General features: G+C 57.1%; 1 protein-coding gene across 7 annotated transcripts in view; it reads right to left on the reverse strand.

Moving 5' to 3' along the window:
- Positions 1-4,678: 4,678 nt before the first annotated feature.
- Positions 4,679-15,566, reverse strand: part of SLC43A2 (solute carrier family 43 member 2) — a 48,228-nt gene continuing 37,340 nt past the window's right edge. For 5 of the 7 annotated variants that reach the window (XM_047759243.1, XM_047759244.1, XM_047759242.1 and 2 more), the window contains 4 exons: positions 14,398-14,527; positions 11,792-11,865; positions 10,477-10,600; positions 4,679-9,953 (listed from right to left, as the gene is read on the reverse strand). In XM_047759243.1, coding sequence (XP_047615199.1) covers positions 9,792-9,953; positions 10,477-10,600; positions 11,792-11,865; positions 14,398-14,527 — 490 coding nt within the window. In that variant the 3' untranslated portion in view covers positions 4,679-9,791. Of the gene's footprint in view, positions 9,954-10,476; positions 10,601-11,791; positions 11,866-14,204; positions 14,274-14,397; positions 14,528-15,566 lie in introns of those variants that run through there. The other 2 variants (XM_047759246.1, XM_047759247.1) reach the window with 2 other exon arrangements.

Genomic DNA, 15,566 nt, shown 5'->3' on the forward strand with positions numbered 1-15,566 from the left:
GTGATGATGAGGGGGCTGCCTCAGATAGGGACTTGGGATGGGAGGGTGGAGCAGGGGCCCTAATGCCATCAAGCTATGACCAGTGTCCCAGGACAGTCCTGAGTATTGCACCTGTTCACCATCAAATCCTAGAGCAGGGACATGGGTTGACCCAGAAACCCAAGCCCCAGGCCCCTTGAGGGAAGGCCAAGAGAGGAGATATTATGACTGAAAATTCCAGATGAAGTGAGTGGCCTGGACCCTGGTGCCCTGACCCCCCAGTGTAGGTGTAGGGTTTTTTCCTTCTCTGTTGTATCAGTACATCTTATTTCACAACCACCAATGTGCTGGCTCCCTCCAGAAGTAACCAAACCCTGCTGTCTGGAACTTGCAGTCTAGTTGGAAAAATCTAATCATTCACTCCATAAATATTGATGGAACCCCTGGCCCTGTCCTGGGCCTTTTTCTAGGCACTCACAATACAGGGGTGACCAAGAAAAACAAGGTCCTTCCCTTGTTCAGTGGGGCGAGGAAGAATATAAACAAATGCAGAAATAACTTCGAGTGGAGATGCGTGGTGTGAAGAGGCTGAACCAGGTGACTGGGCAGGGCAGGGGTTTCGGCGGGATGGTCAGGGGAGACTCATGGAAGGGCCAAGTTTAGGCAGAAACCGAAATGAGGGAGCTTGGAGAACCGTTCAGGGCCCTGGGGGAAATCGAGAGGAAAACAACCATGAAAAGAAATACCTGAGCCTTGTTTCTTAAGCTAAACAGCCTCATCTGGAGGAGCTCCCAGAGAGGAGGCCTTGCACTTGCAGGAAACTCTACCTAGACACCGAGGTAAATTACCATGAAGGTGACACACATGTGTGGCACGAAGGACAGGGCTGAGCGGGTCCAAGGAGTGGTGCAGCCCTTACAAGGAGGGGTTTGAGCCAGAGTTGGCTATGGAAGGGGAATGGCATCTTTGGAGAGAAAGGAACATGTGCCAAGATGCAGAGGCAGGATTTCACGTGGGTGGAATTTGGGGGCCAGAGTAGGGCCCCCAGTCAGAGCATGAAGCCTTCACGTGCTGGGCACACACTCCGGCAGGATGGCGTGTGGGGACTTGTGTGCCCAGTTAGAGAATGGTACCTCTGTCCCTGTTGGCCCTAAGGACTCCCATCCTCACTCCTCACCACCCAGAATCAACTGTGAGATTTTGCCGCTTTTGCGTCATCTTTTTCCCAAAGATTTTATTTTTAAAATTTTATTTATTTATTTATTTTTGTCATTTTAGGGCCACACCTGCAGCATATGGAAGCTCCCAGGCTAGGGGTGGAATCGGAGCTATAGCTGCTGGTCTACACCACAGCCGCAGCACCTTGGGATCTGAGCCGTGTCTGCGACCTACACCACAGCTCTTTTTTTTTTTTAATTTTTTTTTGTTTTTTTGTAGTCTTTTTGCCTTTTCTAGGGCCACTCCCGTGGCATATGGAGGTTCCCAGGCTAGGGGTCGAATCAGAGCTGTAGCCACTGGCCTACGCCAGAGCCACAGCAACTTGGGATCCGAGCTGCATCTGCGACCTACAACACAGTTCACAGCAACGCCAGATTCTTAACCCACTGAGCAAGGCCAGGGATTGAACCTGCAACCCTCCATCCCTGCTGTCTTAGTCTTGATCACTCTGCTCTGGGTCACGCACCTTCAGCCTGTGTTTCTTTCTTTTCTTTTTTCCCTTGGCCACGCCCATGGCATATGAAGTTCCTGGGCTAAGGACTGAACCTGCACCACAGCAGGGACAACACGGCATCCAGGGGACCCCCAGCCTGTGTTTCTTTCATCTTCTCTTTGCACAGTCTCCTCTTCCCCTACCTGTCTGCTCTCTTTGTTCTGTCTTGGTCTTTCTCGCAATCTCTCACGTCGCTTCTGGCTGGCCGGCCCTTGTTGCTGCCTCAGTCACAGCCACACCTGTAACCCATCTCTGGGTATCTTGGGGAGACCATGTTTCACAGTTTCCATCTTCTGCTGTGTCCCTTCCTGGCTGGTGGGAGGCTGCTCTTCTTCCAGTCTCTGTCTCAGTCTGTTTCCGCCTCTTTTCAGTTGATTTCTCTTCTCTTTTTATTTTTTTATTATTATTATTATTATTTTTGTCTTTTTGCTATTTCTTTGGGCCGCTCCCGCGGCATATGGAGGTTCCCAGGCTAGGGGTCTAATCGGAGCTGTAGCCACCGGCCTACGCCAGAGCCACAGCAACGCGGGATCCGAGCCGCGTCTGCAACCTACACCACAGCTCACGGCAAACGCCGGATCGTTAACCCACTGAGCAAGGGCAGGGACCGAACCCGCAACCTCATGGTTCCTAGTCGGATCCGTTAACCACTGCGCCACAACGGGAACTCCTCTTCTCTTTTTAAAAGTCATCCTCCAAATATTTATTTATGTAGTTAGTCTTTTTAGGGCGGCACCTGTGGCACATGGAAGTTCCCAGGCTAGGGGCCCACTTGGAGCTACAGCTGCTGGCCACAGCCACAGCCACGCCAGATTCAAGTCGCATCTGTAACCTATACCAGAGCTCACAGCAACGCTGGACCCTTAACCCACTGAGTGAGGGCAGGGATCGAACCTGAGTCCTCATGGATACTCGTCAGATTTGTTACTGCTGAGCCATGGTGGGAACTTCTCTTCCTCCAAATATTTATTGAGCAGCTCTTCCAAGCCAAGCATCATTCGAGGCACTGGAAGTACCATGGTGACAGAGGCAGTGCACATTCGAGCTCTCAGGGGGCATTTGTTCAAGCGGGGAGACAGACAGATGGAGCAGCAGACAAAGTGGCCAGGCCAGGGCTCTTGCCAATGAGGGCAGGTGGCTCTGCCCTGCGCTGGGCCTGTTGAGTCCCTGTGCCTGAGCACACTAGATCACTTAACCATTTGCTCCCTCGAGAGCATTCATAATGCACCAGGCTCGGGAGACAAAGGGAAGAAGAAAAAGGTCCCAGCCCACCTGGGGCTGCGGTTAAGACCAGCATAACGTCTGCCGAGTGGAGGGGACATTGGTGAAGTGGTGCCTGAGCTCCCCTCCTGCCTCTGACAGTGTCTGGCCTGCATATGCCGAAAACCTCCTCAGCAGCTGTGATGTTTTTAAAAACTTTTTTGAGCCAACATCTGAAAATGAGGATTTTTAAAAATTTATTTATTTTGGAGTTCCCGTCGTGGCGCAGTGGTTAACGAATCCGACGAGGAACCATGAGGTTGCGGGTTCGATCCCTGCCCTTGCCCAGTGGGTTAACGATCCGGCGTTGCCATGAGCTGTGGTGTAGGTTGCAGACGCGGCTCGGATCCCGTGTTGCTGTGGCTCTGGCGTAGGCTGGTGGCTGTAGCTCCGATTCAGCCCCTAGCCTGGGAACCTCCATATGCCGCAGGAGCGGCCCAAGAAATAGCAAAAAAAGACAAAAAAAAATTATTTATTTTGCTTTTTTAGGGCCACACTCACGGCATATGGAGGTTCCCAGGCTAGGGGTCTAAATGGAGCTGAAGCCGCCAACCTACACCAGGGCCACAGCAACACCAGATCAGAGCTGTATCTGCAATCTAGATCATAGCTTGTGGCAACGCCAGATCCTTAGCCCAGTGAGCGAGGCCAGGGATTGAACCCACAACCTCATAATTCCTAGTCAGATTCTTTTCCGCTGCACCACGATGGGAGCTCCTGAAAATGGGGGTTTTTATATAAAATCTGGATCTCCAGCTTCTCTTGAAAAAAATCAGAAGATAGGGCCATCCTGGGCTCGTTCACACACGGCCGTAATTGGTTGGAGCTGTGTCAGATCTGTCCCCTTAGATGGGGCTGTGGCCTCCAAATCCTCTTTTGACCCTGGCAGAGAGGTCCCTGTATCAACACAGAGCTTATGCTGTGGCTTTACTTTACTAATATTAGAGAACTACTTCTTGGGAGTTCCCTAATGGGTCAGCAAGGTAAGGATTCAGCTTTGTCCCTGCTGTTGTTCAGGTCACTGCTGAGACTCAGGTTGGATCCCTGGCCTGGGAACTTCCATATCCCATGGGCACAGCCAAAAAAAGAGAAGAAAAATATTTCTCTACAATGCCTCGATCAAAAGGGGGAAAATGAGCGAAAGTAACAGCAAAGGGATGTGGCAGAGCCCGGCTTCTGAACTTTCGATCCTGCCGCACAGGAGCCCTCCCACGCGTTCAACTGGCATCTCTGCCCTGGCTGCTATGACCCTGTCCCCACCTGTCCCAGAGGCCATCCACCTCCCTCTCCTGGGCTCAGTGGAGTCAGGAGCCAGGCCTCAGACACCCAGGCTGTCCGTACCCTCCCTGGTGGTGGGGGCCTCTAGGGGGGCTTCTCTGGGAAGGCCCAGAGGCTCTTTCCTGCTGCCACTGCCCAGGCCCCTGGCAGGAGGGGCCAGCTTGGTGGGAAACCTGTAGGAGGAGCAGACATGTACAGTGACCTGACCGCTGCCTTAGGACAAGGGGGCACGGAGGAGTGCGGGCCTTGGAACCAGAATTCCCAGCAGCCTTGGGCTTCTCTTACTCCACCCCTCCCCCAGCCCTGCGGAAGCCCCCGGCAAGGCTGGGCCAGTGCCACCTAGGGCACAGGTGGGGGTCAGGGAGCATGTGTCAGACAAGAGACAGGCAAGAGAAACGTGGCAAGGAGATGTGTGGCTTAGAGAGAGAGAGACAGGAGCTGGGGAGGAAGTGGTTCTTCGCCATTCACAGCAGACATTTATTGAGCGCTTACTGTGTGCTGGAAGTAAGCCAGGTGCTAGAAACAGCAAAGGGACAGGAAGAGTCCGGGTCAGCCACTGAGTCCTCAGTGACACTGCACTGACCCTGGTTGACATGGGAACAGATGAACCCTTCAGGCACCACGCTGACGACCTGGGCTGGGTCCTTAGATGAGCCTGCCTAGGCCTTTCCAGCAGCCAAAAGGGATTCAGTGGGTGAGACCCTGTCCCTCTTTGTCCAGGTCCAGAGGCATACACAGACAAGCTCCCACACACTCCTCCAAACACACCTCCAGCTTCAACGTGCAAACACACACACACACACACACTCACACACTCAGAGGCACGGGCAGTTTTACAAGGAGGTGGTGTGGAGGTGCTGCCTACAAGTCGTGCTGAGTCACCCACCTCGACATAAAACTGTCAGGGTGCCCGAACATCCACCATTGGGAGACCAGCTTGAGCAGCTTTTTGGGCCAAGCCTCTCGCCAAAATGTCAGAGACGTAACAGTGAACAAGGCGACAACGTCTTAAGGCTTTTGCTTAGAGAGGAGTTTGGAGAAGGGGAGGGGGCCAGTGGAGACAGACCTCACCGCCTTTACTTGGCCACAAGCCTGTCCCGGTCAGAGCTGCCTAACATGGGTGTCCTGTTATGTGGGTGGGGGGCGGGGGTGGGGGTGGTCCTGATGCCCTGGGTTACCCGTATTCCTCCGGGGTCATAAAAATAATGCCGTCACTTCGTAAGTGCCTCCGAAGTGCCGGGTACAATGATGTGCCGCTGCTTCACGTCCACGGTCACCCAGGGGACGTCCAATCTCCCAGCGAGGGTGTTACCGCCCTTCTCCATGTGAGGACACCGAGGCGCAAGACTTGCCTAAGAGCACGAGACACGTCGTGTGGGGGGGCCTGCTCTCCTCTGCCCTTCTCCTCGAGGCCTCCAGGCACAGGGAGACGGGGTCTGACTCTGGGAAAGGACGAGAGGGGCCGGGATCTGCCTGGGAGGCTGAGCAAGACGAACTTCAGGACTGGACCTGCTGCCTGCAGAGGCCAAGGGCACGGGCGGCGGCCACACCCGGGGGGAGAGGGCTGTGAGGACGCCGCACCTCCTTCCCACGCAGTGGCCTCAGTCCAGGGCCTGAGCGCAGAGAGCCTGCCTGCGCCCCCTGATCCCACCCCACCCCGGGGGTGGGCTCCAGCCTGTGGAAAGCCAACCCCCTCACTTTGGGGGTCCTGGGCTCCTAATTCTCTTAACCCCACGGAATTATCCCCCCAGAGGGAAGGGAGTTTTGCTCAAACAACCCTGGAAGCCTGACTCCACTGAGATTTCTCCGAGCCCCTCACCGTAGGATACCTGGAGCTTGACCCCTGCTCCATGGCATAGCTGCTTACATGCACGCAGGCTGATGTGCAAATGCATCAAAACTCACTGGACTGCGTTGCTGCGGCTGTGGTGTAGGCCGGCAGCGACAGCTCCGATTCGACCCCTAGCCTGGGAACCTCCATATGCTGCGGGTGTGGCCCTAAAAAGACAAAACAAACCAAACCAAACCCTCACTGGGCTGAATATCTGCCATAGTTCTGCACCTGTATGCCCGACACTGGCTGTCTCCCCATTTTCAGTGTGTTTGGGGGCCCAGGCAGCGGACGCCCTCTTCAGACGCAGGGTCCAGGGCAGAACAAGCAGGGCTTGAGGATTAGTCCAGTGCACCAGGCTGATACTGGGTACAGGAGGGGAAAGAAGATGGAGCAAAGCAGAAAGGAGTCCACAACCTGCGCCCCCGCCCCCCAGACGGGCGCGTGCAGCCAGAGCCGCAGGCAGAGGCCAGGAGCTTTTGGAGGGAGCCAACCCAGATCAGGCCCAGAGGAGCGGCCCCCACCCCCAAACACTCCTGAGGCCGGCTCGGCCCATTCCTCGCTCGGATCGAAGCTGCAGGGCCAGCACCACATCCCACTCCTTCCGGCCTGGAGCCTGGAGGCCCCGGGGTCCCTTCCACATCCCAGACCGCACCTCTGAGGGGTTGGGATGACCAGAGACTTGCTCCCTCAAAGTCACCACTGGCCCCCAAGGAAGCTCTTGGCTTCAAGAACTCGAGACGGTGCCCGTGTTTGCTTCCCTTCCTCAGGCTGTTTCGCCCTCATCTCAAGGCCTGGTGGCCCCTGGGGCTGCTGCTGAGCGGAATGTCCTGCTCTTGAGGGCCTTGGCTGCTGCAGTGACTGAAGAACCCTAAGGGAGTCCTGACTCTAACCTTAACAAGTCACTTCTCCTCCCTGGGCCTTGCTTTTTCCAGCTATAAAACAGAGAGGATGGTATCAGCGCCTGCGTCGTTCACATGATTCAGGGACGGTAACAGGAAAATAGGTAACCCATCAACCCTGCAGTCAGAGCAAAACGCCTGACAGGGGAATGGGGGGATGCGTGTGGTACCCAACCTTCTGGTACCCTGCTCCCATTTTCATGCCTCTAATCCCACTATTGGCCCAAGACTATCTTCCACCCTGAACTCGGGTGTCTCGATGCCTACTTCTTCCCACAAAGTGCACACATTCAGCCGGTGGGTGGGAGACGGAGGCTGCCGCTCCCACGTGGACGGGGCCTGGGAACGGCTGGGAACAGCACAGGCCTTGTCTGTACAACCTCAATACAGTTTCCCATCATCTGCATTTCCCCCAACCGCACTCCTCTCAGTGCATCTCAAATGCTGGGAGATGGGGCAGGGGGCGGGGGCGGGCACCAGAATCACAAGGTGGGGCTTAGCCAAGCACGGTCTCCAAGTTTCCCTCTTGGTCACAGGCAAGACTCAGAAGCTACGTCATTAACAAGCAGCGCGGAGCTCCCAGTGCACGAGGTCACTGGACCACACCTGGAGGGCGGCTGGGGTTGATAAAATCATTCCTCAGCCACACGCCACAGCCTCCTCCCTCCTGCACAGTCCAACAGACACTGGACCTTATCTCAGCGTTTCCCAAATATGACTCTAAAACTTTCTTTTTTTGGCTGCTCTGAGGCACATGGAGTTCCCAGGCCAGGGATCAGAGATCAGAGGTGCAGCTGTGACCTATGCAGCAGCAACGTCAGGTCCTTAACCTACTGTGCTCAGGATCAAACCTGCGTCCCAGGGGCTCCAGAGCCTGGGCCAATCCCGTGGAGCCACAGCAGGAATTCCAAAACCTTTTAAAAAAACTTAGAATAATGTTAACATCTCACAGAACGAGGAGAGGAAGGCTTTGCGAGTTGATTTCATTCTTTCCTTTCCAAAAGCTATTTGCTCAAAACAAAGATTTCCTTCTGAAAACCTGGGTGGACGGACGCCTCGGGGATTAGGTGCGTCCAAGGGGCCCGACTGACTGAACTCTGGGGTCTGGGCCTGGGCCTTCCTGTTGTCCACCCGCTCCTCCCACTGCATCCTGGCTCTGCCCTTTGAGCCTGCGGCTCTCCGGGGGTCACCCTGCGTCCTGACCTCAGGAGGAACCCGCAGCCTAGGTGGTGACAGGAAGTCTGTCTGGCTGGGATCAGCAGCAGAGGAGAGCGGCCACACTTCTAAGGCCTCTGCCCGAGCCCCATCTGTTTGGGAGCGGATGGGGGAGGAAGGTCTTTTCCGGGCCCACTGCCCCTCCTGAGGCGACAGTCAGACTCTGAGAGATGGTGAGCAGCTGGGTACGACTGGGGCCGGTCAGCGGCAGAAAACCTTGTCTTGCCTTTTCTTCTCAAGCTCAAAACAGGCACATGTAGTCATTAACTGACATGCCAGGAGGGGCATCCCTTCCCAGGAGGAAATGGATTTATTGCTTTATAAAAAGGCATCTAACAAAACTTAAAAGAACCAAAACAATCAACCTCATGATCAACCCACTCTTCTCAGAGCTCCAGGAAGTCTCACATCTCTGAGGGCGGTCAAGGTGGGTGAGTTGGTGAGCCAGGCCCGCCGGGCAAAGGGCAGCGGCTCCCACGGAGCAGCTCCAGGGCCCTGGAGAGTCTGCCGGCAGGGGGCGCTGCGACCCCGCAGCAAGGCTGGCTCCTGGGCGCTGGGCCTGCTGTGGGCCTGGCTGGCTCGGTCAGGGGAGGCTCTGGGAGGATGAGGGCAGACACCCGGAGCACACACCCTACCCCCCCAACACACACACCCTACCCCCCCGCACACACACTTCTCTCACACAGACACACGTACACACACCCACGTGTGCACAGAGCCCTAGGTCTCTCACAAACCCACTTCCTGACCCAGGCCTGGACCTCCATGTCCGTCAGCCACAGCCTCACTTCCACCCCCACACAAACAGCCGTGTGTGTGTGTGTGTGAGTGTGTGTGTGTGTGTGTGAGTGTGTGTGTGTGTGGCTGTTGGTGCCCTTTTCACTCCCTTCAGGTCACAGACTGGACAGAGGGTGGCAGTGGAAACGTGCTCCCTGGTCAGGCCCTGCGGGCAGAGGTCCGGACTGCACGGCCCTGCCCACGGGATGACCGGCCAGCCCTCCATCCCCTCCCCAGGCTTTACGCCAGGGGGGCTTCTCCACAGGCCACGGACAGGCCACAGGGGGCTGGAATCACAAAGGAGTTAGCACCAACAACAGGAAGCGGGTCCTTCCTTCCTCAGGCAGCAGACGGGCCGGGGAGGAGGTGAGGGGCCAGGCGAGGGGGGTGCAGGCAGCGCAAGCCTTTGTCCTCAGGCAGGCGTGGTCGGTGGACATGCAGCCGAGGGGCAGGTGGTGGGCAGTGGATGGCCGACTCTGCTTTGGCAAGAGGCAGGATCCAGACACTTGGGGGAGAGGGCCTGTCTGCCGGGTCCTCCTGGCTCCTGCTGCAGGCGCCACGGAGCCCGAGCGCCAGGGCCCCTCGGGGGGTGGCAGTGCCAAGTCCAGAGCGCCTCTGCTTCCAGCCGTAGGAGAATCACGTGTCGGGGCCCTCTCCCATCCTTCCACCGCAGAGCTCCGAGGCCGGCCCAGGGCCCCGGGCGGGAGCGTGGGCTCCGACATGGTGAAGGAGAGGGTCCTGGGGTGCGCGGGGGTCCTCCGAGGGCGGTGGGGAAGGGGGACCCCGGTGAGTCACTGAAGCAAGGCAGGAGGCCACAGTTCCGAGGTGGTGGCGGGCGCTACACGAAAGCCTCCCGGTTGGACGAGCCGTTGAGCTTGAGGAAGAGCTTGCCGTCCTCCCGCTTCTGCTGCAGCTGCCTCTCCAGCTGGCGCCGGTAGCAGATGAGGTAGAGGGGGAGGCAGAAGCCCAGCATGCTCAGGATAAGCAGCCCCACGTTCACCTGGGGGGGCAGGGATGAGAGGCGCCATCACAAGGGGCAGGGGACCGGGTGGGGGCTGTGGTCTCTGCAGAGCCCAGCTCCAGACCCCTCCTCGCTGCCGGGTTCGGGAACGGGGAGAAGGTCACAGGAGAGGAGACGAAGGACAAAGACGTTTCAAGAGGACCGAGGGCCCGTCGTTCCACATTCCAGCATCAGCATTTCCCGGCTGTGCGAGGATCTGAATCCCCAGGGGTGGGACCGGGACTGGGACAAGCTCCCAGCACCTGGTTAAGAATCCTGGCCTTGGGCAGGAGGGGCAGGGATGGCAACTCGGTTCTGTTTAGCCCAAAGTCGGGTCCAGGAAGGACACGCTGCTCCTCCTGCTCCTCCAGCCCATACACAAAGGCTCCTAGAAACTGATCCTAAGCAAAGTTCCCAAGTGCCTGTCCCGGGGGTTCTGGAAGCCCCTGAGTGATGGCTCCCAGCCCCCAGTCAGCAGAGCGCGGTGGAAGCCCGCAGCCCCAGCGCCCCCGACCCTTCTTACCCACAGAGGGTCTCCTTGGAGGGGACCCATCATAGCGAGAAACAGGGGCTGCTGCAGGAGGGCGAAGAGCGCGCTGATCAGGGACTGCAGGCCTGTGAGGCTGCCAAACTGCGTGGAGGGGTACCTGCCAGGGCGGTAGAGAACCTGTCACCGCAGGCGCCCCTCTCCGCCTTCCCAAACGCTCCCCGGCCTCAGGTGGTTGGCCCCAGGTGCTGGTGCCAGAGAAGAGGCAGGAGCAGCCCCGGAGCACGGTGCGGGGCCGGCCCTGGATGACTTGCTGCTGAGCAGTTCTGCAAAGTGATGTGCTCTTTTGGAGCCACCTGAGGCCCCAGACTCCGGGGGGACCCCCACCGGCCCAGGTATGCCCTGGGGGCCCATGATGGTGTCTGGCCGAGCTGAGTGGAAACTGTGCTGCCAGCAGGAGTCTGCGGCCTGGGACGCAGGCCCAGGGAGCAGGCTGGAGGCTGGGCCTGGCTCGACTGCACCCTCATCCAGAGGAGCGTTGTGTAATCACGGAAACATAGCCTCACAGCCCTCGGCCGACTCCCTCAGACTCTGCCAGGGCGGCCGCAACTTCCTCCAGGCCTGGGGGGCGGGGGTGGAACACGCAGACCTGGAATGACCCCCATGGGATGCTCTTGGGAGGGGGAGAGTTCTGGCAAAATCTTAGCAAATGTCAGCATCGTGGCTCCCGAGGCGGGAAGAGACTCCTAGTGAGCAATGGGCTGGTCTCGGGTCAGAGAGACACAGTGGATTGGTGTCTGGGTTCTAGTTTTTGACCCTCAAGCCCCAGCCCAAGGAGAGACGACTGTGGTTCTGGAGGCACATGTGGCCTCCTGGCAAAGGAGGCAGGTTTCTTTATGGCCATGGCTGAGGAGGCCTTGGAGGTCCTGGCGGAGAGGGGGGGGGGGTTCTGTCAGACACAACCTGGGCTCAGTCATCCCCGTGGCTGCCGCTGCTGGAGGCCACTGGAAGGTCAGCACTTAGCTGTGGGCAGCCAGATCCCACCCCTGCCCTCCCCATGCACAGCCAGGGGCAGCCCCCGAAGCGATAACGAGCTCCACAAGGCGCTGACCCTGGCCAGGGAACTGACTTCGGGTTAAATGCCGGGGCTGTGGGCACCGAACTGTCTGCCCACTGACCCACTCCGGCCAGGTATGGCCTTCCCCTGACACACCCGACGGAAGCCCTGGGACCGGTCCCCTGAGGCAAGGGGCCCGATGGCTCTGCTCAGGACCCGATTCCCACCACGGACCCCCTGCAGGTCAGTCCCTCGCCCTCGGCCACCAGGCCACCCACAGCTCCCAGGACTTACACGGCGGCGTACAGGCCCCCGACGGCAGAGTGGATGAAGCCTCGCACGATCGTGTGCAAGATGAAGGAGAGAATCTGAGGGACAGAGAGCAGAGTGTGAGCAGGAGAGGCTGAGGGCCTCGCCTTGGGCCCCCGCCCCACAGCTCCCAGGGTCCCCAGAGAGGGCAGCCTTGGCATCCTGGAGTCGGCCTGTACCAGCTCCCCGGGGCCAATTCCTGAACTGCTAAGAATTCCGAGAGCCGGCTGTTAAACACAGCCATTACCAACAACTCAATTGTAAGAAATGTACAATTAAACCAGTTACAAGTCAACCTCTGAACAATGGGGGGGTTCGGGGGGCCGACCCTCCCATGCAGTTGAAAATCGACACAGAACTTATGGTCGGCCCTCTGTATCCATGGTTCAAGCAACTGTGGACTGCGTGGCACTGTAGTATTTACCATGGAAAACAATCCATAGTGGACCCACGCAGTTCAAACCTGGGTTGTTCAAGGGTCGACTGTACATTGAAAACAAAGTTAGCCAATGCTCAAACCCATCCCATCCTAATCATTTTACTGTTTTACTATTATCTGTGCTCTGAAGATTTTTTTTGGCTTTTTTTTAAGGGCCACACCCACAGCATACGGAAGTTCCCACTCTAGGGGTCGAACTGGAGCTGCAGCGGCCGGCCTACACCACAGCTCACAGCAACACCGAATTCTTAACCCACTGATTGAGGCCAGGGATCGAACACTCAACCTCCTGATTCCTAGTCGGATTCGTTTCCGCTGCGCCACAACGGGAATTCCCTCCACCCCCATCTTGAGCCCACCCTTACGTGTGGGTATGGGTGTCGCTCTAAGCAGGAGGTCATTAATCATGGCTCCTGCCTTTGCAGACCTGAGGACTGGGCCCAGAGTTCTCCCTGCCTGGTCACCCAGGCCCTATTGGCAGAGAGCTGTCCTGCTCCCATCTAGCTCTGCTTTCCTGGGGAAATGCCACTGCTGGCAGGGTCAGCAAGCTCTGAGAGGCACTCGTTAATGATTTCTGAGAGCCACAGGCCGTCCACTTTGCTACTAGGACCCAGTGTTTGCTCTTTGCACACAGCCCTGCCCTTGGGCTCAGTAGCCAAGAAGACCCGTTTCCAGGAATGTAGGCAGCGGGGGCTGCTCTCTGCAGTGGTGCAAGAGGCCTGTGCCCGAATGTGCAAGCTGCCCTTTTCCACACCAAATGTCTTGCTGCTTTTTTTACCACTTGTCTTTCAGTAAGAATGGGATCAAACAAAAAGCAGACGATAGCGCCCGTGGGTGGTGCACGCCTGGGCGTTCCACGTACTTCTACGTGTGGCCACTTGCAGAAAGGAAGGGACTCTTGCTTTCCTTTTGGACCTGGCCCAAGACACCATCTGGACTTGGGCTACACCCATCTGGAAGCAGTGCCATCACCTGTATTCCTTCAAAGTTCATACACTTGGGGATTGGAGCTAGCAAACTTCTGTGGACCTAAGGGTAGAACCAAGCAGGTAACAAAGTCTGCCTTTCTTTTTTTTTTTTTTGTCTTTTTTGCTATTTCTTGGGCCGCTCCCGCGGCATCTGGAGGTTCCCAGGCTAGGGGTCGAATCGGAGCCGTAGTCTCCGGCCTACGCCAGAGCCACAGCAACGCAGGATCCTAGCCGTGTCTGCAACCTACACCACAGCTCACGGCAACGCCGGATCCTTAACCCACTGAGCAAGGGCAGGGATCCTAGTTCATGGTTCCTAGTTGGATTCGTTAACCACTGCGCCACGAGGGGAACTCCTAAGTCTGCCTTTCTTGAACTCTCTGCCAAAAGTCAGTTTCCAAAAGCACTGGAAATCTTGTGCAAAGGAATTACACTTTTTTTTTTTTTTTTGTCTTTTTGCCATTTCTTGGGCTGCTCCTGCGGCATATGGAGGTTCCTGGGCTAGGGGTCGAATCGGAGCTGTAGCTGCCAGCCTACGCCAGAGCCACAGCAATGCAGGATCCGAGCCGCGTCTGCGACCTACACCACAGCTCACGGCAACGCCGGAACCTTGACCCATTGAGCAAGGGCAGGGATCGAACCCACAACCTCATGGTTCCTAGTCGGATCCGTTAACCACTGCGCCACGACGGGAACTCCGGAATTACACTTTTGAATCCAGATGCCAAGCCATCATCAGCGTCCTTTTTCTGCAGCCCCCTGTACCAGAGACATACATGTTCCACCAACACCACAAACTGGCCAGGCCTCTCTGAACATCAGGTTTCAGCTGTGTGAGCAAATGCAAAATGAGCAGCCACACAAACTACACATGGTTCCAGAAACGGTAAGATGATGGTACTCTTGGCATACACGACCCCTGAAGACGGGGACGAGAGATGCTTTCACAGAGGAGAGTCCTCGGTGACTTGCAATGCAGAGTCTCACTTACATCTCGTTCCCAGCCCTGCACAGGGCCTGGCAGGCAGGAGGCCCTCGGTCAGTCACGCTGGGCTGGCTGCTAAGTTGAAGTAAATGACGGCGAAGTCACCCCTCTCTCTGCGACGGCTCTCCCACGACACATCCCACACCTTTCGGTCTCGTCACCCCGTATCCCCCCGGCCTCTCCCTCTCCCCACACGCACCTGTAGGGGCAGGTTGGGAATGAGGCAGGTCACCCCAAAGCCCACGAGCAGCAGGTTGGTGAAGGCGAAGGCCCGCATGGCATTGGTGATCTTCTGGATCTGCCGGTCCCGCTTCTTCTTCTTCTCACCTCTGTGGAAACGCAGAGCACACGCAGGAGCTGGGGGCTCCCCGAAGAGCAGGCTCTCCCAGGAGGTCAGGCCGAGGGATTCACGGCTTGTGGCCAGCACAAGACTCAGGGACCACCCCCAGGGGCGTATTAGCGACGGCGGGGGTCAGACCAGCACGAGGGACCCTCCCCACGGCGCCCTCTGGACGGGGTGCTGAGTGGGAACCTCAGTGGAGAGGCCGGGCATCAGCACCCCGCACTGCATCCCTGCAGACAGAGGTCAGACAGCGCAGAGGGAGGGGGACAGGGCACCCGGGCAGGACGTGGCAAAGCCTCCTTCACTCCTAGCTCCAGCTTCACCCAAATCCTGCAGGGAGCTGACGAGAAGCCAGATAAGCCAAATAAGGGAGCGAGTGGGCTTCCCCTTGGGGGGCGGGCAGGGGTGAAGGCGAAGGGCGTGTGCTGCAAATGGGACTGGGCACGAACAGCCTTGTGGCGGGAGAACCCAGATAACAGAGCTGTCTCTGTAATCATTTCCTTGTGAACTCGCTATTACCGATTCAAGTCTCACCACCCACACAGACACCCTGCGGACAGCTGTGTGCCATCCAAGGACAGCCAAGGGCTCGGCGGAGGAGGGCAGGGAGGCCCGGGCCCGCCATGTCCTTACTATGTGGCCTCAGGCAGCCACTCAAATGCCTCGCTTCAGTTCCCTCATCTGTGAAATGGGTATAACTCCTCGAGTGCTGTGAGGCTTACCTGAGAAGTGGGCATTAAGTGCTTGGCACAGGGCCTGATTCAGCAAAGAATAGCTGAGTATACTAAGGTGGAGTCATAGAAGATGGCATTTAACTCATCCTCTGATCTTAGAGCCCAACCCTTCTGTAACCAGGGCTCGGTGCCTTTTTTTTTTTTTTTTTTGTTCACGATCATGAACAAATCAATTAACACTTATTAAGGTTATAGCAGTTACACTCACACCCAGGGAGCAGACCCTGCAGGCAAACAGCTATTTGACTAAGGATCTGAGCTCTGTTTTTTGGTTTTTCCTGCTTTTTAGGG

Source organism: Phacochoerus africanus, chromosome 14 (assembly GCF_016906955.1).
Source record: "Phacochoerus africanus isolate WHEZ1 chromosome 14, ROS_Pafr_v1, whole genome shotgun sequence".
In the NCBI taxonomy this organism is placed as follows: domain Eukaryota; kingdom Metazoa; phylum Chordata; class Mammalia; order Artiodactyla; family Suidae; genus Phacochoerus; species Phacochoerus africanus.